The following is a 22,611-nucleotide window of genomic DNA, read 5'->3' as shown; positions in this document are numbered from 1 at the left end:
AGAAGCTTATGGACAACTTTAACTAACATATGAAAAATAAATACAGGTTTCACATATATATATACAAAGTGTAATTGTATTATAATTATATTCATTTTTAACGTATTAAATGTTCATATTTCTATCCACGGACCAACTGACTAGGGTCTAGCTAACAATTTATGCAACACTAAATTTGTCCAAATACTTTGGTTAAACAATGTTAAGTCAAAGACAAAACAAGAGGACAATGTCTAATACAAACAGATAACTTTTTTTCAAAACTGCTAAGCTTACCTAAATCCAACAAATTAAAACATGGAAAATTCAATCAACCCAAAGTATTAAGTCTTCACCATCAACAACAAACCGGTTACGAAAGAATTGCAGATCAATGGAAAATCTTTACAAACCACGATAAACCGTACTATCTCCAGATATAACTTAAACAAGTGAACTACGATGATCCATCTCCAAGTGTAGCTCAAACAAGTATCCCTCATCTCTGCAATCTCTCTACATACCCCTCACGGAGAAGATTGGTACTTCATATTTCAGTAGATTGAAGAAGAGGAGAGGTTTGACTGTCAGTGTTCCGAGAATATTGACTTGGCTTTAGAGCTGGATCTTGATATGCAACGATTAATTTATCGAGAAATTCTGTCATTCTGGGATCATTCTGTTCTTCCCTATCCTTTTTAATCAAACACTGCAACAAGAACAGTTATACAATATTAGTGCAGGAAAGATGCTATTGGGATAGGGCAACTTTTTAGGCATTACAAAACAAAAATGATACCAGTAAAACAACAACAATAAAAGCCTTAGTCCCAAAAATGATTGAGAGTCCATCAACATAAATTGTCACAAGTGTCCGCAAAAAATGGAACAAAGGAAAGTGGTAAAGTGGACGAGAAAAAAACCACAGCAAGAGAAAAAAAACAGGGCAGTGTTAAGCGAAAACCCAAAAAGAGGATATAAAAAATAAAATTTGAGAAATTTTATGAAAGAGTAAGGGAAGATAAAAAGATAAATGTTTGAGAAAACTTATCACATGTAATTAAATAGAGTTTGAATAAGTAAAAAGTATACTTCGTAGTTAATAGTTAACCTGTGATTTACTAGAAGGTAAAAAGAAAAAAGGGAAAATAAAAAATAAAAATACACATGTAAAATGGATGTTAAGGTTTTAATAATCTAAAGTTGCAATGAGGACGTTTTTAGCTAGCCTATATGGCTTCCAGTGAGGATGTATTTATTTTAACTCAGTTGTAGAGCTTTTGAATCGGCCACTCTGAAGTACCTTGAAATAATCTCTGACATCGAAAAGGGAGTACTTTAAGGTTATTGCTACGGTAAAATTGGTTGCAGCAAAGGTCTGAAAGAGGCTGATCATGAAAACTGGCCTAATTCATCTTTGATTGAGCGCAACACTATCATTTGATCTTTTCAGTTGCTACTCCCTTGAATTGGTAACAATGAATGAAAAGACAATGACAGGATGAGAAAATTCTCATGGTCATTGAACTAGGAAGGTTTTAAAACAATTTTGTGTTGCAAAAAGGCCATGAGAACTTATTATGTAAGACAGGTGAAGAGAAAAAGAGGAGAATGAACAGAACAAAGATGGTTCTACATATTCATCCCATAGAGTTAATTCTAATGAGAAAATTATGAACTGGAATAAAATGTAGACAGTGGCTGAAGAAAGATCGTGCATGTTCCAAAACTACTGACATCAAATCAGAAGCAGGCGAACAACAATTAGAAAATTTAGGGGTAGCAATCTAGAAAATCACTGTACCTTCTAGTACTTTCATTTATTCATAGCTTCATTTCATTCACTAACCAAACACAAGCAAGAACATAGCCAGGATTTGTTGAACCTAAAAAGTCAAGTAATTAAGAATGGGTAACCGGGTTTGACGAATCATAGTTCATAGTTGACACTTTTTACTAGACAGAAGTCCCCTCAAAATGTGCAAACAAATCAAATCTACGCAGATAAGATAAAGCCTCTACATAGAATTCTCATCTAGACATAACTCACACACCAACTCAGTAGTATTTCCGCTTCTTACCTAAACACAAGAAGATGATTATCTCCCCATTTTTATTATATATTTTAACATATCTTCATTTTATTTCTTCAAAAAAAAACATATCTTCATTTTACGATTACACATTTTTAAGATTGAGGGGGAAAAAAAATATTTTCTTTTCTTCTATGAACTGTAGCGCATCTCATGTACCAAACAAGAAAAGCTAGTTTTTATATAAATAACCTCTTAAGTGGAGTCATTATTAAGAATACCACCACTTACTAATGGCTAAATAAAGAAACCTGAAACAAGTAGTTGAATAGTTTGTATGTGTAGAGTTATGAGAGGGGTCAATTCATATTTTTCAGTAACAATGGTTTGTAGAACATGCTCATTAAAGGTTGGTTTTGGATGAAAACGTGGATGAAAGCCTTAATAACACACCGGTAAATAAAATTATTCAGCTAGATAGCAAAAATAAGAAAATGATAGAGAGAGAAATACCTCAGCAGCATACGCCTGGAATATAGGAAGGAAGCGTTTGCGGCAATACTCATTAAACAATAGTGTGAGTATTGGTAAAGGGATGATTAAGCTAGATGCCAGAGGGAGATCCTTCAGCCCAAATATTCCTATAGCAATAATGTGCATGAGGACCAAGGAAAATATTGTGGAATTATGCACTATAGGCCAGAATTTGCCATTAGTTTCATGCTTCGGTGCATAGACATTCAGAAGCTGCAATAACGAGCAATATACATCAGAAAGCTAAGATGCACAAAGGCCTATAGGTTATAAGTTATTCTAATTAGAAACCCACCATATCCAAACCATTAAGTAAAGAAAAACTCCCTAATTCACCCTCTGAACAATATACAAAAGAAGAAGCTAAAGTTTTAGCAATTACAATTTAGAAAAGAAAATAAGAAATTGACATGTAATCGACAACCTCCATTAATGACTATTGACCTAAAGGGCACACTATGAAGCACCAGCAACATGATTGACATAGAAGGCAATCAAGGAAGAATAAATCTTGGATAGCACACCTAATAATAACCGATCAACGATTAGGGAGCCAAGAGGTTTAAATTACTCCAAGAATATTTCAAAATAAAATCTCAAACGGACGTCCCTTAGAGTACAAGAAATTGTGAACTTCAACCAACTCTTTTGGAATAAAGGAAGAAGGGACTCCATCACTGATGCCATAAAAGCAAGGAAATATCCATTCAGTTCTCATAAATTTTAGTTCGAGATTCAGAAGACTACCCTTGAGTAATCCTGTACTACTAAATGCAGCTCTATTTTGTTGTATTAGTTCATATATTACCACTTCCTTTTTCTCCCCTTCAGTCCTTACCTCTCCAACTCTAATCAAATTTGAGCACAGTTAAAATCATAAATATAAACCAAATAAAAGGCAGTCATTTCAACACATAAAGATGCAACATCAAATTCAAAAATCTTAATTTTTGTTTATAGAAAAAATTCACATCAAACCAACAAAACAGATGCATCCACACCTGCCTAGTGTCACAAAGTAGCCAGACATAATTTTTGCATGCTGCAAAAAAGAGCTTAGTCAACTGGGTTGAAGTAAAATGGTCCACTTCGGGACATGTACAATGGTATTGAAAAACACCAAATATAAAAGCCAAGGCATCCCCAAGCACCTCCAAACTTAATCAATGGATAGCCTCTCTCACAATCACATTTTTCCCTATCCTTAACATTATCCATAAATAAGACAATGATTGGCACCAGATTAGAAGCTGAATACCAAGATCATCTACTAACATTACCAATTTTCTTCCTATTGTGAATTTTTGGGCAAACTATTTTTCTTTCCTTTCTTTGTTTGCCTTGTTTTTTTTTTTTTTTTTTTTTTTTTTTCCTTTTCCCTTCATAACAAGTGATTCTTGAATTTTATTTTGACGTAAAGGCACTTCCTATGTGCACCTACAACTTAGAGTGGGTGAAAACCAGGCTTCGAAAGTAAAAAAGGGAGTGGAGGATAAATGTGAAATAATGAAGAAATGTAATGGGTAGTCACATTTATGGATTTGAGGGTTATTTTAAGCATTAGGCATGATTCCCCCCCCCCCCCAACAAAAAAAAAACTCCTTTCATAACATTTGGATAGGCAGCTATTCTCCGAAATATTTTGCCCTAGTTTCATCACCTAAGGAACCAGTGGCGGATCCAGTATGGGTTCAGTGGTTTCAGCTGAACCCATACTAGATCCAGAAAATTCTAAATAGATTTCTTTGCTATAAACATTATATAAATAAAACACAACGCAGCAATATAAATCAAACTTCCCATGCGGCCCAGTGGTAAAAACCCAACAACTTTTAAACAAAGGTCGCGAGTTCCACTCCTGACATTTATCTGTCGTTTTTTCTTCTTTATCAAAACGTTTTTTTTTTTCCTAATTTTTCGTTTTCTCATTTTTTTTTATTTTTTTTTGCTATTACTTTTTTTTTAAATACATAATAAATACCGCAATTACCCATCATTATCTAAAACACCTACTACCTCCGTTATTTTTTAGTTGCAATAAACGGTTATTATTTGTGAGACATAAAATATTCCTTTGTTGCAACTATAAAGTAACGAAGGTAGTATAAAAATTAACCATTGTAACATATGTACGGAGTTTTTTTTTTTTTTTAGTTACAAATGTGCACACCCGAATTATCAATTGTAATGTATTTTGAATTATATTATTTGATTTTCATCAATATACGAAATATGTGTTTAACAAATCCGAACCCATAAGAAAAAATTTATGGATCCGCCCTATAAGGAACATAGGAATTGAAAAAAAAAAAAAAGGGGGGGGGGGGAATTCTCAATGGTAGCCTTGTATTTTGGTTACCCTGATTTACCCTAATTAAAATTTTATTCCCACTAATGACATTAATGATCTTGTTGGGTTAATTTTCATAAAAATGCAAACCATAGTTGACCTAAATGATTAAATTACTTAAATACACCTACAATCATCAACATTCTCCCTCCTCATAACACTTTACTGCCTCCACTACCACCAGTACAACACCCATGGGCTCTCGCCAGAATTTAGAATCGCTGAAGAATAGCCCATGCTACCCCTTCAAACCGTTTTCACTCTTCTCCCCCTCTTCGAATCTCTTTTATTGAGGGTCATTTCAAACCAAGTTAGCCAAAATAAAGGGCTACCATTGAGAATTTCCCAAACATAGGGATTACTTTGTCTAATCAATACCCTCTAACAAGGACTAGCCATAATACAACATGACTTGGCTCTATGCTTCCATAATAAATTTACAAGGCAATGCAAAACATTTAATTTCATTCATGTATTTATCTCAGTTAGAGCATGTTCTTTTCCCTTATTTTCACGTATTTCAAGAAAATAAGTCAAATAAGTTCATGAAAAATAAGTTCCAATAATTTCTAATAAGGGTTGATAAGGGGTAGCTAAGTTTAATTTACAATTAAAATAAGTTCTAATAAGGTCTTATAAGTTCAAATAAGATAAGATAAAGTTCTAATAAGTAAACATCAGGTAACTAGAACACACCCTAAGTTGAACAAATTTCATAAATAAGGCAATAATAACGCTCCAAATGAAGTTCAGCCAATTGTATATTAGTATATATACCCTAAACCAACCACACTAGAAAATCTTAAAAGGTGCATTTGAAAGTGAATGTGGTGTTTTTTTTAGGAAAAATGCAAGAATAAATTTTTTAAAAAAATTTTGCTAATAAAAGAAAAAAAAAAAAAAAAAACAGAAAACAGTCTGCAATTGCTGTAATCTTAGGTTGACATGGGCTTCTCACATCAGCTGCTTCTCGTGTATGTTATACCAAGAGCAAAAAAATTACAATTAGTTTAAAGGTAAAGAAAAGAAGATTACCTGATTTCGGTAGATGAGATATCCCATACAAAAGTAAACTAGAAGAAACGGCAAAATTAGCGGGGCAAGAATGAAATATGTTATTCCAAGAAGCACAAAAAAAAGTATCCTGGGAATTTCACTCTCATAGGGGACTGATGAGATTATTAAATCATCAGCCTCTTCTTTAGCAAAAATTCTTCTCAGAAAATTCCAGATGAGAGTGACTAGCTGAAACAGCTCTGACGATAAACTAGTCCATCCACTCGTCACAACGTAGGAAATGAAGAATGAAGCCTGCAGTAGAAGTTGCCAACTAATTACTTATCCAGATTTTGCAATTTTAGGTGAGTATTATTAGAAACTACCATTTATTCAAAATATAGAATAAAACAATACTCCTGCGTAAAAAGGAAATAAGCAAAAGATACAAAATTCTAATAATTATCAACTACACGAGATAGCAGATTGTTCAAGAATATGGCATCTATATCCTCCAAGGAAAAAGCTGAATATCAGGTCTATTTGCAAACAGCCCAAACCTTCTGTACAAATTACAATGGATGATTCAAGGTTAAAAGGGAAACATATTTTACCAGCCAGGTCTAGAACTGATCGAGACTCCCGATGGTTTCTTTTGTAAAAATGGTTTCAAAAGTCTGAAATACATGGGCCATAATAGGTCCATTCCAGTTTTGATCAATCCAAATATATTTACCTGGTGAGCATAAACTAGATATTGGACCTAATACACTGACCCCACAGATGACTAAAAACCAGTCTGATTCCAGGACTGACCAAGAACCAAGGTATGCCCACCTACATTATCAAGCAGCAAAGTCAGAGCGACATTCATTTCACTTAGCTAACCCTGTAATTTTGGGAATAAAGCTTTGATATTATTGTTGTGGTCATATTCAAGCATCTCAAATCTTGAAGAATATCGAAGGTATCCCAGATCTTATATTGATGTACAGTACTCTAAAAAGATTTTGTGCTATACTTATTAAGTTATAAATGTGTTCCTATTTATCCCCATCCTTTTCCCATCATACAGTCCTCTTTCCTTCCTCCAAAATTCTCCTAGTACTGCTGCTCTTCGAGATGGATATCCTGACATACTAAAGTCCAAAAACTCCAAATAAATATTCCAACTCACATATAAAATTCAGTTGGATTAATCATTATTCCTGGGAAATCTTTGCACGTACTTTATCTATAGTCATACCAATTTATCGAAGCCATTAATGTATTAACCCATAAGAACATATTGGACGTTTGGAAATTTCCATTCAAAAAGCTGATTAGTTAAAAGTAAATTTTAATTTATACTTTATCTATAGTCATACCAATTTACCAAAGACACAAAGTATGTTTTACGGACAATAATGTCTTCGATATTCAATAATTAGACAAATGAATTTCTTCATTCAATACAAACTATCACAATCTAAAAAACATATCAATGAATAAGAGAAGAATTATGTGTAGAAGGGGGTTGGGGGGGTGGGGGGGGGGGGAGGTTAAATATTTATTGAACAAAATTTCAATAGAAGGTATCCCCAATGACATTCATATTATTATATTTATTTTTTGTAGACTAATACATTGTTCATCGTTCAATAATTTTCACATCCACATCACATACGTTTAATTAATTATCTGCTTTAACCTTATCTATCACATGATTAACTCAAAGGCAAACTTGGTTTAGCAGTTAATTTATTAAAAACCAATAAATAGTCAATGAAGGCCAAAGCTCACTCTGTTACACGTATACTAATGATTGGGATACAGAGTCTCCATACAAGTCTAAGATGAAAGTTGAATTTCCAAATCCAAGTTATCTTAGCATATTCATTTTTTACCTGGTGAACTTCTGTTGAAAGTGTAGGGACTTCTTAGAACATTTCTACCCTTCAAGGAAGAGTTTCTAAGAGCCAGGGCACTGTGAATGACACTAGGTACTTGATACTATCTTGAGAACAATATAACACTAACACTGAAAACGTTTCAAGACAATAGTTGATTCATGCTTATAGAAGAGAGAATATGTTCATATAGAGAAAACTGCATATATGCCAAACTTTCTAATCCTCCCTTCCTCTCCATGTTGACAAGAAAGAATGGACAGCTATAGCAGATATACTAAACTAAAATAGCACAAATTTACCAGAGAAGATATTTACCTGAGCAGGAACACCTCGAGCAAGTAATTCAGGAATTTTTTTGGGTTCAAAAAACACACTAACTTGAGTTAAAGCTGTTCCTGATAACACATTTGCAAAGAATATGTTCCATATCGTAAACCAGAGCACCTTATTACAAGCACTTTTTTGTATCGCACTCATGGAAATGTAGCCTTGTATAGAGGACAGCATCTTCATTATGGGTGGTACAAATGATAGAAACAACTGAAGAATAAGACTTGGAAGATATCCAGTTATCACTTGACTTACAAAAGCTCTGTAAAGCAATGCCACAATAAACAAGTAAATAAGTAATCAAACATAAAATATACTGCTTTTAGTGAAAAGATGAACAGCATTCTAAAAGAGCAAATTAGAAGTCTAAACCTTGTAGTTTATATAGAAAATAACCACCCTGATACTTGGTGAATTTCAAGAAAATTCCCAAATAAAGAATATGATAATAATTAAAAATCCAAATAAACATATAAATAACGGAACATGTATAAAAAATATTAAAAATAGCTAATTGGCCAAAAAAAGTACTCCAAAGTCCATAGGTGATTTATAAACCATATGATATAATGTTTTCTCTGTTCACACCTATAACTTAGATGAATTGACTATCTATTCTCACTTATGTTTTTTATTACATTAATTAGGCTAGATTTGTCGGATATGGGTATGTGAACAACTGTCAGACTAGTGATACCACAATCAATTGGTCCCTGTTAAACCATCTATTAGTATATATTCTCACACTCTTTTTTACATGATCCAGTTACTCAAGCACATTTTTAGGGTCCCTGTTAGCATACCAGACTACCAATGCCTAAATCAAGGAAATTTTATATTGAGCAGAGAGAGAGTTTCATTTATTCAAACATACTACTCCAAATGGATGAATTACTTAGCATTTTTCGACACTATCTCCATTCCACTAACGTGATCAGATGCCTCCATACGTTTCAAGACTAGAAGAATATTTAGCAAATTGGGACAGAGAGTAAAGTATTTTGTCATCGAACAGTGACTAACTTCTCATAATAATAGGGTTTCATAGAATATGAACAACCCCAAGCCACACCTGCATTAATCTCATTTCTATAAATTATGGGAATCAAGTTCCATGGGATGACTTCTTTGTTGAAGTATTTCTAATAGTAAAGTTAACCACTCACATCGTTAAGATGCTTTTAAGGAAAGGAAGATAGCTCTCCAGTTGTTCCAGATGAGTAAGACCTTGCACGATCAAGACAAAAAAGAGGAATAGAACTGTAAGAACAGCCGAAGCGACATACACCACCAACTTGCAAATCCATATCCGGAAGTATGATGCAGAAAAGAAAGGCCAGTAAACATCATCAGGTTCAGGAGCTTGTTCAGTGACCCACTCTATGGGATTGACCCCCTGTTGAATGTGTATTGCTATTGCAGCACCATATCGTGACTTAAAAGAAACAAAAGCAGCTGGAACTTCCTACAAATCACAACTTAAGAGCAGGAGCTATCAGATATCAATAATCTTTATAAGATAAAGCTAATAATAGTAAAACCCAATAAAGTCACAGCAGTTGAGTGGATGGTAGAGTGAATTCACAAACATGTCTTGAATATATTATCAATTGTATTTTGTTAAAGGCCCGTCCAGGAGCTAAGGGTCTCTAGAGTAGACGTACAAGGTGAAGGTGTGCCTCATGCAGTACACAGTTTCAATGATGTCACTTAAAAATATACAGGAGGGAAAGGGGGAGATAAATTGGGAAATTTTGACAGAGAGAAAAAACAACAAAACAGTTAAGTGTAATTAATAATTTCTGTCCATTAAAAGCTCCAAGCTCACCCTGTCATAGACCTTCTCAGAATCTAACCTAAAAAATAACCCCATCAAGACTTTCAGTGAGCCTCACCTACTTCATTTTCTACGAAAATCGTATCAAAAGTTTTCCTCCACAAAAGCACATCGAGATTGTGAAATTGTGAATGAAAACACCTCCCCCAGATACGGCAAGCCAACTAATGATAATTTTGCATGTGCTAGTAAGTAAATTAATTTGCCGATAATCCATAACCTTATCAAACCATTCCATTTTAGGAACAAAGACATTGAAGTTTGCAATCATGCACTTCCCAAGAATCTCAATATATATATATATATATATATATCAGCCTAAAAGTCCAACAAATCAGACTTAAATCCTCAACACTCCTGAAAAAAATGACATCTGCAAGTGGTGCCTTCCCAATCCATTGAGAGAATTGCTTTTGTCGCCTCCTCAAATCGTTCTAACCAATCAGTCACATGTGGAAATATTTCAAGACCTTCAAGCCTAGACCAGTAAGCCCAATCTTTAGTGAAAATGCTTTTATAAAATTGTGAGACCTCCTTAGAGTCCTTACTAACAGCATCAACAACCCCAATTTCACTTCCTATATCATCACTAAAGTACCTCTTTTCCTTCCATTTACTACTTAATAAATAGTACTACGTATAAAGCAAGCATTTTCCTCTCTTGCTCACTTCACTTTCATCTCTTGGTACAAATTCTACGTTCTTTATCACAATCACCTCCTTCAATGGACTCTTTTATGCTAGCTCTTCCTCTCTGACTCTCATCACAAATTTTTCAATCAATGGAAAAAATCTGTTTCTGAAGGTCCTCCATCCTTTGCCTTAAATATAAGAAAACTTCATATTCAACCCTTTCTACTTCTCCTTAAGGTAATTTAGCTTTTTCATAAAGCGATAGCAGCCTGTACAACTGGAAAGAAAAATAAATAAAATAAAATAAAGCTTGAACATTTGGTCTAGCCTCTAACCTCTGAAAAAAAAAATTATCGACTTCTAGAATTTAGAGACGAAACACATGAACATAAAAAAGGATTGCAAATCACCAAACAAAGTAGGATTAATGAGTGACTGTTTAAGGAGTTTGTCCCCTCTTTATAGGTATTGGTGGACTCTGTCCAAAAATTAAGTCTTACAATCACTTTAGCATGCAAAAATTAATTGTCTAGATTCCTTATATCAACATTTTTAACATTAACATAACGTCTACATGTTTTGTGGGTTTTCCCAAAAAAAACCATGCAATAAAGGACAGAAAATAATATGAGATTTTGTGGTGCAGTGCATACAAATGGAAAAATATTTACTCCAGCAAATCTTTCCACACAAATAAGACAATAGAACGTAATTGTGTTGTATGACTTCCAAAGGTACAATTACTAAATACAAGCAGCACACAGGCACACACCTTTTCATGTAATGATGATTGCTCCATCCTCATATTGTCCTCCGTAACCTCTAACTTTTTCTCCAATGTACGTAAATGACGATCTTTGTTGCTAAACAGCCCTAACCTTTGACTAGAACGTTCTTCAGACTTAAGCTGGTCAACTGCTCCGTAAAGTTTTTCTGCATTGTCCTAGAACAAAGTATGCAGATGTTAAAGCTCCAAACTAACAAAATGATAAAATTTATACATCTTTTAGAATTGATCTCTATTTAGCAGCTGGGAAAAGCTAGCACAAAATACACAATTTACTGTTCAAATAACTAGTTGTTGTTTGGATTTCAAACACATAATCCTTACAATTTCTCACTTTCTTTTTTAATTAGCTAGACAAACTGACAAACATATATATGATTCCTTTTAAAGCCTACTTTAAAAATTAAAATTTAAAAAAAAAAAAAAAAAAAAAAAAAAAAAAAACTGTGATTTCTTGCCTTTTACTTTCCAAATCTATCCTTCCCTTTGTCTTCTAGTTGCCTTACAAATCAATCATGAACTCATGATGTTATATGTTTCGTAGACATTTTTGGATTTAAACAAAGTAGAAAAAGGATTTAGAGTAAGTACATTACAAAGAGAATTGAAAATATCAATCCAACTATCAAACATAAATTCGGGGTTACACCTTTTGAGAATAAGATGAGGAAGAATCTCCTAAGGAGGTTTGGCCATGTACGATGAAATTCGTGAGATGCACTGGTAACAAGATTGTGAGGAGTAGGAGAAGACATTAAAATGCTTAAAGGAGGGTGATTGAGAGTGATATGAACATATTTTGAGGAGCATATGGCATTGGATAGGACAGAGGAAGAAAGCTATGCATATGACATGACATGACTTTGTACATATTTAATATTAATATTTATTTATTCAAATATTTCTTTTTTCCTCTCTTTACATTTCCTGTTACCCCTCTTTTATTAGACTTCCTCAATTTAATTTTTGTATTCTCCTTTTTTGGGTTTCACTTTACATTACCCTCGTTTTCTTGATCCCTGAGTTTTCTCCAGTTTTCTTACACTTTCACTTTCTCACTTTTATTTGTTTAGTTTCCTTAACTTATTTCTTTACCTTTTGTGTTTCCCTTTTCAACAATGATTCCTTAGGACATGTTAGCCTACCCAAATCACTTTGGGACTAAGGTTTTATTGTTGCTGTTGTTGTCGTCTCACAGAAGTTCCTAGTTTATATTGGCACAGAATTTTAAAAATATATATTGAATGTAAGAAAATGTAAGAGGTCTTACAACGGACTAACAGGGAGAAACCGTTAGAGGAAGTATTGGGGAGAGAGAGAGAGGTATTGGTTTTTTACTGGAAAATGAAAGTGAGCATTCTTGTTGGAGAATCCCAAAATACTGAATTAATAGCAACTAAGAACAACTTTGTGTAACAGTAAAAAGTAAAAGATGTAAGATGTGAAACCAGTAGAATGTAGCAAACAAGAAAGATAGGGTAAAAGAAATCACAAGAGACTCAAAGAAAGCTTCGGCTATGATTAATAAATAAACTTATTATCCACTTCACCATTGAAGTAATATTCTGGGAGCTATGAAAATGAAAATTGGGAGCAGATGTTTTTCTTTCATACCATTAGGAAGCCCAGCAACTTTCTTATATGGTAACTATGCTAATAAAACTTTCAGGCAAACAGACTAACTAGCCATATGTATGACATTTGTAACCAAATTGTGTGTTACTTGAAGATGGTATGGTTATAGGCCAAAAACATCAAGATTAACTTTCAGAATGAGTAGAGATTTAATACAGAAAAAATTGTTTTTAACGGAGGTAATTATAACCTTTTATGGATTACATAAGAGAAGCAACACAAACAGCTTTGAAATGGGGTGTGAAATACACAAAACATTTGCACAATCTAAGTATGACTTATAGAAATGGAAGTAATTGAGCGCACCCAGGTTAATCTTCATGATTGACATAATTTGTCAATCAAATTCTCCACCTCAGCTTTTGTGACCCCCACTTGATGAATAAGCAAGATGAAGCAACATCTGTTTGGGTTACTTGACATTAAACATTGAAAAGCTTCCTCCTTCCTCCATTAAAGCTTCACCAACCTCCACCACCATTGAAGCTAGCTTCCCCATCTCCACCACCATTGAAGCTTTCCGACACCATCATTGAAGCTTCCCAATCTCCACCCACCTTCGCCGATCTTAAACGAACATCCTATGAATAAAGGATGAAATTAAGGGCATGGTCAACCCCTAAGGGTAGGGGTGATCATGTCTTCCATTGAAGCTCCCTCCATTAGCTTGATTTTCGAAGATGGGTCGAAAATGGTAGAAGAAGTGAGGTTGGCGGCGAAAGGAGAGGAGATAGAAGATGACGGTGGTTGTGATGATGGTTGTGGTTTTGGTGGTGGTGGAGTGCTTTCGCGTTTGGAGACGCCAATCGAGTGAGCTCTTGTCTTGGAAGCTCCCTCCATTGTTGAGAGATAGAGAAGAGTGAGGAAACAGAAAGTTGGATGGAAAATGTTGTTAACGGCGTGAAATTTATACTCCGAGCTGGAGTAGTGATATGGCAAGAATGCCAACTCTCAGCATTTCAGCAACAAACACACCATACTGATTAAAATGATGGAAATCCCATTTACACCCTTATGATTGACAATTTTTGTTGATCTAGTAGATCAACAAGTATTTCCTCGAAGTAATTAGCTAGCTAGTGACTAATCGATGCAAAAACAACCCATCACATACAACTCTGATCTACAAATCATGTCCAATCATGTAGTACATATCAATATGCTAAAACATAGCAAACAACAAAGAAGAGGCTGTTGTAATAATAAGTCCGAATTTCAGAATATATGGAAGATGAGACTAGAAAAAGAAGTTCAACAAAGTTGGCTGTCATCTATATTTAGGATCTATGTTATGCTAAGAATCTATAACATATAAATTTATACTTACCATAAGCTGTTGAAGTTTGCTCGTCCGACGAACAACTGTATGAGAAAGATATGTCAAAGGATGATACTCTCTAAAAAATTGTTCTATGCTTTCACTTAAACTGCTCCCAGCCTGGACAGGAATACCACGAACTAAAATGGTGAAGTGGTGAAACTGAGGTTGGGATGCATAAAAATAAGCAATCCGCTTCAGAGCAATGACCTTATTTTCCTGCATTGAAATACCAGTTTAGGAATATTACAAGAATGTACACTAGGGGTGAAACAAATTCGGTTTAAAACCAAACCGAACCGAAAACCAAACCGAATAAGAAATATGGTTCGGTTTTTTTCCTAAAGTGGTTCGGTTTGGTTTGTTAAAAAAAAAATTCGGTTTTCGGTTCGGTTTCGGTCTGAGAAAATTAAAAACCGAAAAACCGAATAAAACCGAAAAAACCGAAATATTAGGCCCAATTTACCCTAAGTATATAAACCCAAAAAAAAACCTAATCTATTTGCGTTTTCCTCTGAAAGTCTGAATCCTCCACGCTCTCAGCCTCTTACCCTAAGTCTCAAACTCTCATCCATTCCACCGTCCATTCCACCACCGTTCACCGTCCAGGCGTCCAGCATCCACCGTCCATTCCTCCACCGTCCTGCCGTCCAAAGGTAATTTTTCATATTTGCGATTAAGCATTTACTTGGTTCAAATCTGGAAAATGAAAGTTAATTTCTTAAGGTTTTAATTATGAGTAGTGTTAATTACGAAAATGATTATTAAAGATGAGTTTGAATCATGATAAAATTACAATTTACATGTACAATTTAATAAAAAATTCAGATCTGTTCGGCTGTTCCTTCCCTTGAATTCTCTAGTATCTTTGGGTGAATATACACTCGATTGTTGATTGTGAACTTGTGAATTGTGATGTTGTTTGTGAGGCAATGTTCGTTTATGTTTTATTTGCGAAATACTTTGTTACAGTCTACATGCTACACTAGGCCTAAGTAGTTGCAGATACACTCTGTATTAGTTTCATAGCTATTTACAGTGTACATTTTCAAAGAAATGTAACTGTATTTTCAAAGAAATGGTTAAGACTACATGGATGCATGTGTTGTGAATTGTGATGCTGTTCTTTTGCTGCTGTGTTGTGAACTTTTGCTGCTGTGTTGTTGTGAACTTGTGATGTTGTTCTGCTGTGTTGTGATGTTGTTCTGATGCATTGTGCATTCTGCATTCTGCTCTATTAATTTGGTTTTATTTATGTCCTAGGCTCAGTCTGAACATGAGACTGACCAAGTCTCAGAAAATCAGAATAAAGAACAAGGAGCAAAAAGGAAGAGGATGAAAGAGCGCTCTGAAGTTTGGGAGCACTTTATTAAAGAAGATTTGGCTTGTGGAAGGCAGGCAATTTGCAAGTATTGTGGAATGAGTTACAAGTGTGGGGCAAAGAAAAACGGCACCAGTGTGTTATGGGCTCATATTTCGCGATGTCGTAAGTATCCCATAAACACCCCTAAAGATTCAAAACAAAGTTTGCTTTCATTCAAAAGTGCTAAAGTACCAAGTGGTAGTACTAGTGGGTTGACATACCACAAATTTGATGCTGGTAGTATTAGAAAAGCTTTGTCATTTATGGTGATTGTTGATGAACTTCCATTTAAGTTTGTAGAAGGTATAGGTTTTAGACACTTTTGTGGTGTAATGGAACCTAGATTTAATGTTCCTTCTCGCATTACAGTAGCCAAAGATTGTTTTGAAACATATTTAACTGAAAAACGAAAGTTGAAAAATGTGTTAAAGAGGTGTAATTCAAGAGTTTCTTTAACCACTGATACATGGACCTCAATACAACAAATCAATTACATGTGCCTCACTGTCCACTTCATTGATAATGATTGGAAATTACACAAAAGAATTCTAAATTTTTGTCCTATTTCTAGTCATAAGGGTGATGATATTGGCAAAGAAATTGAAAAGTGTTTGCTTGATTGGGGGGTTGAAAATATCATGTGCATAACTGTTGACAATGCTAGCTCAAATGATACTGCAATTGGGTATTTGAGAAGGAAAATAAATGGATGGAAAACTGGGGTTCTTAAGGGTCGTTTCATTCACATGCGTCGTGTTGCGCACATTGTCAATTTGGTTGTTTCTGATGGTTTGAAAATTGTTAATGATTCGGTTCAACGTGTTAGGCATGTTGTTAGGTTTATCAAACAATCTCCTGCTAGGTTGCAAAGGTTTAAAAAATGTGTCTTAGATGAAAAAATCAACACAAAAAAGGGATTGTGCCTTGATGTGCCTACTAGGTGGAACTCCACCTATTTGATGTTGAATGCTGCTATTGAACTTGAGGATGCTTTTGAGAGGTATTCTGAGGAAGACCCCCACTATGTAGTTGATTTGAATGAGAGGGATGGTAAGGGTAGCCCTGATTCTGATGATTGGAATAATGTGAGAAGATTTTCTGAATTTCTACAAGCCTTTTATGATCTGACCTTGCATGTCTATGGCTCTTTATATGTCACTTCCAATTTGTTTTTTCATGAATTGGTGAGTGTTGCTGTACTTTTGAAAGATTTGGTTTCAAGTGATGATCCGGATATGTGTCTTATGGCTTGTAGAATGAAAGAAAAATATGAAAAGTATGGGGGTGATCCAGAAAAAATAAACCTCTTGATTTTTATTACCGTTGTCCTTGATCCTCGTTATAAGCTTGATTATGTTCAGTGGATGATAACTGAAATTTATGATCCTATTGTTGCATCAAAGTTGGTTGATAATGTGAAGATAACTTTGAATGCTTTGTATGAGGAGTATCGTGTTTCTTCATCTAATGATATGAATAGGGAGGAAGTGTCTTCAAGTAAGGATGACAAAACTCCATTGTCTCCCAAACATAAAAAGATTGAAGTCTTAAAGAGTAAGTATAAGAAACACAAGTGTGAGAAAGATGGAGATGCAAAAATAGAGTTGGACAAATATTTGGAGGAGGATACGGCAGATGATATAGGTGAATTTGATATTTTGAGCTGGTGGAAGTTCAATTGTTCAAGGTTTCCTACCGTGGGGAGAATTGCCCGTGATGTTCTAGTTGTCCCTATTTCGACAGTAGCTTCTGAGAGTGCATTCAGCACTGGTGGCAGAGTTCTAGATCAGTTTAGGAGCTCATTAACTCCCCGAGTTGTAGAAGGTCTTGTTTGTGCTCAAAATTGGTTATGTGCTTCACCATTTCCAAGTATTGAAGAATGTTTAGAGGAAGTTGAGCTGCTTGAAGAAGGTAATATATAAGAATATCTAATCAAAATTTACATATTTTCATTTATGTATATATATATTAACTTGGTTATTTTTGTTATGAATTATGATAGATTTGAAGAATATGGCAATTAGTGATGCTGATATTGATGAAGTGCAAATAATAGACTGATGTGGGCTCTTTGCTAATTTGATGTTGCTGTGCTAACTTGCTGCTGCCTGCTGCCTTTCCTCTATGCTGCTGCCTGCCGACTTTCCCTTTATGCTGCTGCTGCTGATTTTCCCTCTATGCTGCTGCTGAATCTTATGATGTTGCTGCTGATATTGTTATGCTACTGCTGTAGTTGTAATGTTGAACACTTTTTTTTTTTTGGATGAAGTGTTGAATTCTTAGAAGTTAGAACTTTGAATTAGAACTTTTAATGTTGTATTGTTGTGACTTGTGAATGTTGTGATGTTGAGTTGTTGACAACTTGACATGCATTGCTAATGGGCCTACTGCCTGTCTGCCTTGCTTTATTTACATGTTCAGGTTGCTATTAATCTATTATGCTGTTTAAGCCCTTGCTATTAATGTATTACATGCTCTATTTACATGCTCCTTGCTGTTTAAGGCTTTAAGATATCAAAAATAGCAGAATAAAGCCCAAAAAAACAAGGCCCAAAAACAATTCGGTGTGGTTCGGTTTTTTGTTTTGAAACCGAAATTTATTCGGTTTGGTTTGGTTCGGTTTCTAAAGTAAAGTGGTGTGGTTTGGTTTCTAAAATCGCGAAACCGAATTAGAGTGGTTCGGTTTCGGTTTGGGCCATAAACCAAACCGAAAACCGAACTTTCACCCCTAATGTACACTCTCCTCAGACACTCCCTTTAATATAGACTCATTAAATAACATATCATTAACACACAAGGCAAAAGAATCTTGCAAAACCATAATTTTTCTAAGAGAGAGTAATAGCAAGTGTATGAACAATTTTGCAGCAGTAAAACACATAAACCTTAAGTGACAGGTTTATAATAACCCTTAGGTGGTTTTAGCCCTACTTACATTATAAAGAAGATAGCACACAGCCCCAGTAAAAACATATGCGGCACAAAAGTGAATCCATAACCTTCACAAGAGAAAAGATGCACAAAATCAGCAGACTTGAAGAAAAAACTGTTTCATAGATTACAATAATGGACCATAGAATAAAGGAATTCTTACAATCACTCTCTACAAAATTGTTCTATGCTTACACTTAAACTATCAAATTTTTAGTATCAATTTTACCACATGGTAGATGCTGCAATTGCACATCTCATGAAAAAAAGAATATTCACCTGTTTGAGCCATTATTGACATTAGAAATGCTGAAAGAATCCAAAGACTTGTTGGGAAGATCAGAAAAATCAATAAGCAGCTGATTTCCCAAAAAGTTTATGGGAAGAAGAATGAAAACACCGATGATAGCAGCAACGGAAAATACCTTTAAACTGCAAAAAATAAAAAATAAATAAGTTAACTTAAAATAGGAAAAATAATTTTTCTACTACTTGTAGATTTTCCACGTTCCAGACTACCTGAAGGTAAAGAGTCGCATAAATACAACACCATCCAGACCTGATTTCTCCAACAAGTCCTCTTCTGATTGTTGCCATGCCCTTTTTACCCAACCAGCTGAAGGCAAAAGCCTCTCTAAGTTGAAATCAGTATTTTGTTTAAGCTTTCTTTCAGCAACTAGACGTGGTGCATAAACTCTGAGGTTACTCGGCTGCTTCCTTAAAATAGAGTACAAAGTGAAAAACAGAAAACAAAGGCCAAGATTTATTCCAACAGACGTCAAAAGTGCTGAGAGGATCATTCCTTTCAGATAATATCAAAAACACATCCAGCAGCAAACTGCAGACCTCCTTGTAATCCCAACGTTTATGTTACCCACAAGAAGTATAGAGACTAGTGAGTGACCACAAGAAATCTGTAATATTCCAAACAACAAATCCTCTGAAATGAAGAGAAAAATTGTAAGCCGGATGGATATAATAGTTGAGCATTTGTAATTCATACATCATATGGAGACATGTCATTAAAAATACTCTATTCTAGTAAGTTTTGGCAAAATTAATGCATAGAAAAGATAAAATGCATAAGACATTGCTGCCTTGCGCAAACTAACTCCATGATCACTATATTATCATTCTCAGAAGAAGATTTTTCACAAAAGCACCCAAAATCTTCTTTAGATTTTGCACTGGTATATTGGGACATGTAACAGCACAATGACCCAAAAGTTTAGTCTTTCCAAAATGCAAGTATTATTTATTAGTCCAACACATGAAGAGCATTGACAATGATGGCTTATGTAGAAGAACAATAAACTAACACCATTTGCAAACTGAAATCTCCATATCAGCCTCCTAGCAATGCTAAAACCCTGTCCAATGCCACAAACATAATAATAAAAAAAATTTAAAAAAAAGAAAACCTTCCTAAGGCTAGAATATACTAGTGGACTTTACTAAATTCTCAAAGCTAGCATTCAAAAGTCTCGTCATGAAAACAGAAACCAATAAGATACCTACTAGCTTCATCAATAGATTTGAAACATGAAAGTAAGTCATCGCTACCATGGCCTTGTCCCAAATGTCATTAGCCACCACACAAACATTGGAGAAATGTTATGACATTGCAACTAAAACTCCTAATAAGGTCATGAAATGGAGAGTTTGGTTAATTCATGAAATAATAATTAAAATAGCATCAAGGCTTACATATAGTTTACTTTAAAAAAAAAAAAAAAAAAGTTCAAATCATTACTTCTGCAAAAGATGTGGAACCAATAGAAGATGTCTTCCTTGAAGCCCGTTGATATTGCCTAAGATTTTTAGGAAATTCGGGGATATGAAGCTATTTAATCTAACCGAGACTAAATAACAACTAAATTGGTAGCTTTCTCAGCAAAATATCATATGCAATTCTCTTGCTAAAACAATTCATACGAATTGATCAATTATAACTCAAAACTTCTCATCAATGTGGATGTTATTTTGAGGTATGTATCTTGTATTATAATTTCTTACATTCAAAAATATAATGTACTTATGTCTTCTTTTCTTCATGTTACGAAGTACTATTATTTTTTGTACAGGTTTTCATATGTTTACTTCAACTAAATATTATAGGCAAAAGTGGGACTTTAAGAGTCGGTAATTCAGTATTATATGACACACTCATCTCAGTTGATACGACAAATCAAAAAACTTATAAGCATGTATTCCAGAAAAACATACACTTAATCTTTTGCAGAAAGGCAGCTTCGAACCTCCTAAACTCCTTTAATAGCAATGCCTTGAAATAAAAATTGTTTGTTGGTTTCTTACCTGAAATTCATATTGCACTAAACACTATCTACAAACCTTAATAATATCCCAAATGACCCACTCATCTAATCACCTATATACTGACCAAAAAATTATCCAATGCGATTAAATTTAAAGGATGTAATCTGCAACTCCCTTTCCAAACGATAAGGAAACGTGGAAGCATAAATTGTAAAACAATGACTCGTATCTTTAATCCAGAGATATTAAATCCCTTTCTTTGTTGTTAAAAGATAATAGTTAAATAGATAAAGAAGGTTATAGAGTTACTTTGGATTTATAGTAGGGATTATGTAACTAAAAATTACAAAAAGTCATTTGGACTTTTGGAGATTTATAGTGAGTTTTTTTAAATTCCCATTATCCCAAGAGAGACACGTGACCTCCATGAGAAATTCTATACAACAAAGGTAAGAATTCTATTAAATATTGTACTTAATGTAGCATACACAAGGCAACTTGTGTATTTGTGTGTGTGTTATGACTATATATAGCTTCGAACCGATGAAGAAATGAACATTTAAATAAAAATTTTAAATCGCATGGACAAACTTGGAGGGAAAAAAAAAATCTTTGAGCCGAAGAATCAATCCAAAATCTAAATGGCAAATTTTAGATACCATTCTGGATCAGGATCAACAATACCCTTCCTGACAAAATCCTAACTCAAATCAACAACCTAGAATCATTATTAAGAAGAAATTCTGCACCATATAAGCAAATACCCTCTCTTCTTAACAATCTTCTCAAGAACCAAATCTTCGTCACCACTTAGGCAGCTTAGCTAAAAGACTTAATTTTCATTATTAAATTAAGAATCCAAAACTCACCGCTCAATTTACTCAATCACAACAACATCAATAGAATAAACGACTTCAGGAACACTAGAAGTCTAGAAAAACTCGGCCTGCGGTGCGATTAACATTAAAAAAAAATGAAGCAAATTCATAGGGTCCATTTCAATTTACAGCATAGCAATCATAAAGGATTTGCCAAAATAATTAAATAAATAAAAAATCAGTTTTTTGAGCTTTTATTTTGCTCTTCTTACTTACATACCAAATTCCTCAATCCACCCTTATTCTGCTTCAATTTGACAAAGATACAAATTAATTACAAAACCCATCATTCAATAACACCCTAATTGTAAGCCGAAACGGTTCCATTCGTCCTACAATCAAATCCCGGCTACATCATTGCCCTTCGTGGCTTCCTATGAACCAAATAATGATTACTACTTCATTATTCTCTCATACATTTACACATTAAACCCCTTTAATTTCCCTTACTAAACTCCTCAAAATTTTGTGAAATTATCTTCAAAGCTCATACATCTATTAATTTATGCAATTAAAAAATTAAAATCAATCAATATATGTGATGATCATTCGTTCCTATGTTTCAACATAAAAATCAAACAAAAAAAAATACATGAAAAAGGGTAAATAATCATACAAATTGAACAGAAGAGGTTAATTCAACCAAAAAAAATTATAAGAAGAAATTAAAGAAAAAAAAAATTAGATCAACAAACTAACCAGCAAACGGTGTTGGCGCAGAAGTAGGAGCTTATGTCTTCTTTGAAAGGAAAGTAAAATTAATAGTGTAGTATATTGAAATAGAAATGAATCGACTTTTGTGATATGGTGTAAAGTGTAATTCTCAGAGTAATTTGAT

General features: G+C 34.1%; 1 protein-coding gene across 3 annotated transcripts; it reads right to left on the bottom strand.

Annotated features, from left to right (window-relative positions):
- Positions 1 to 148: 148 nt before the first annotated feature.
- Positions 149 to 22,580, bottom strand: LOC110735042 (CSC1-like protein HYP1). 3 transcript variants are annotated; one of them, XM_021915162.1, is made up of 11 exons: positions 22,473 to 22,580; positions 19,138 to 19,558; positions 18,898 to 19,050; positions 18,623 to 18,686; positions 14,334 to 14,543; positions 11,357 to 11,527; positions 9,281 to 9,579; positions 8,100 to 8,376; positions 5,932 to 6,207; positions 2,526 to 2,759; positions 149 to 688 (listed from the first exon to the last, which is right to left on the bottom strand). In XM_021915162.1, the coding sequence occupies exons 2-11, from the start codon at positions 19,416 to 19,418 to the stop codon at positions 527 to 529; spliced, it is 2,127 nt and encodes a 708-aa protein (XP_021770854.1). In that variant the 5' UTR covers positions 19,419 to 19,558; positions 22,473 to 22,580; the 3' UTR covers positions 149 to 526. The 3 variants fall into 3 exon arrangements, with proteins under 3 accessions (XP_021770854.1, XP_021770855.1, XP_021770856.1); XM_021915163.1 differs by having other exon boundaries at positions 14,334 to 14,444; XM_021915164.1 differs by lacking the exon at positions 14,334 to 14,543.
- Positions 22,581 to 22,611: the final 31 nt, after the last annotated feature.

The sequence above is a fragment of the Chenopodium quinoa genome, unplaced genomic scaffold (assembly GCF_001683475.1).
Source record: "Chenopodium quinoa cultivar QQ74 unplaced genomic scaffold, ASM168347v1, whole genome shotgun sequence".
Lineage (NCBI taxonomy): Eukaryota > Viridiplantae > Streptophyta > Magnoliopsida > Caryophyllales > Amaranthaceae > Chenopodium > Chenopodium quinoa.
This window is presented reverse-complemented; position numbering and strand designations above follow the sequence as displayed.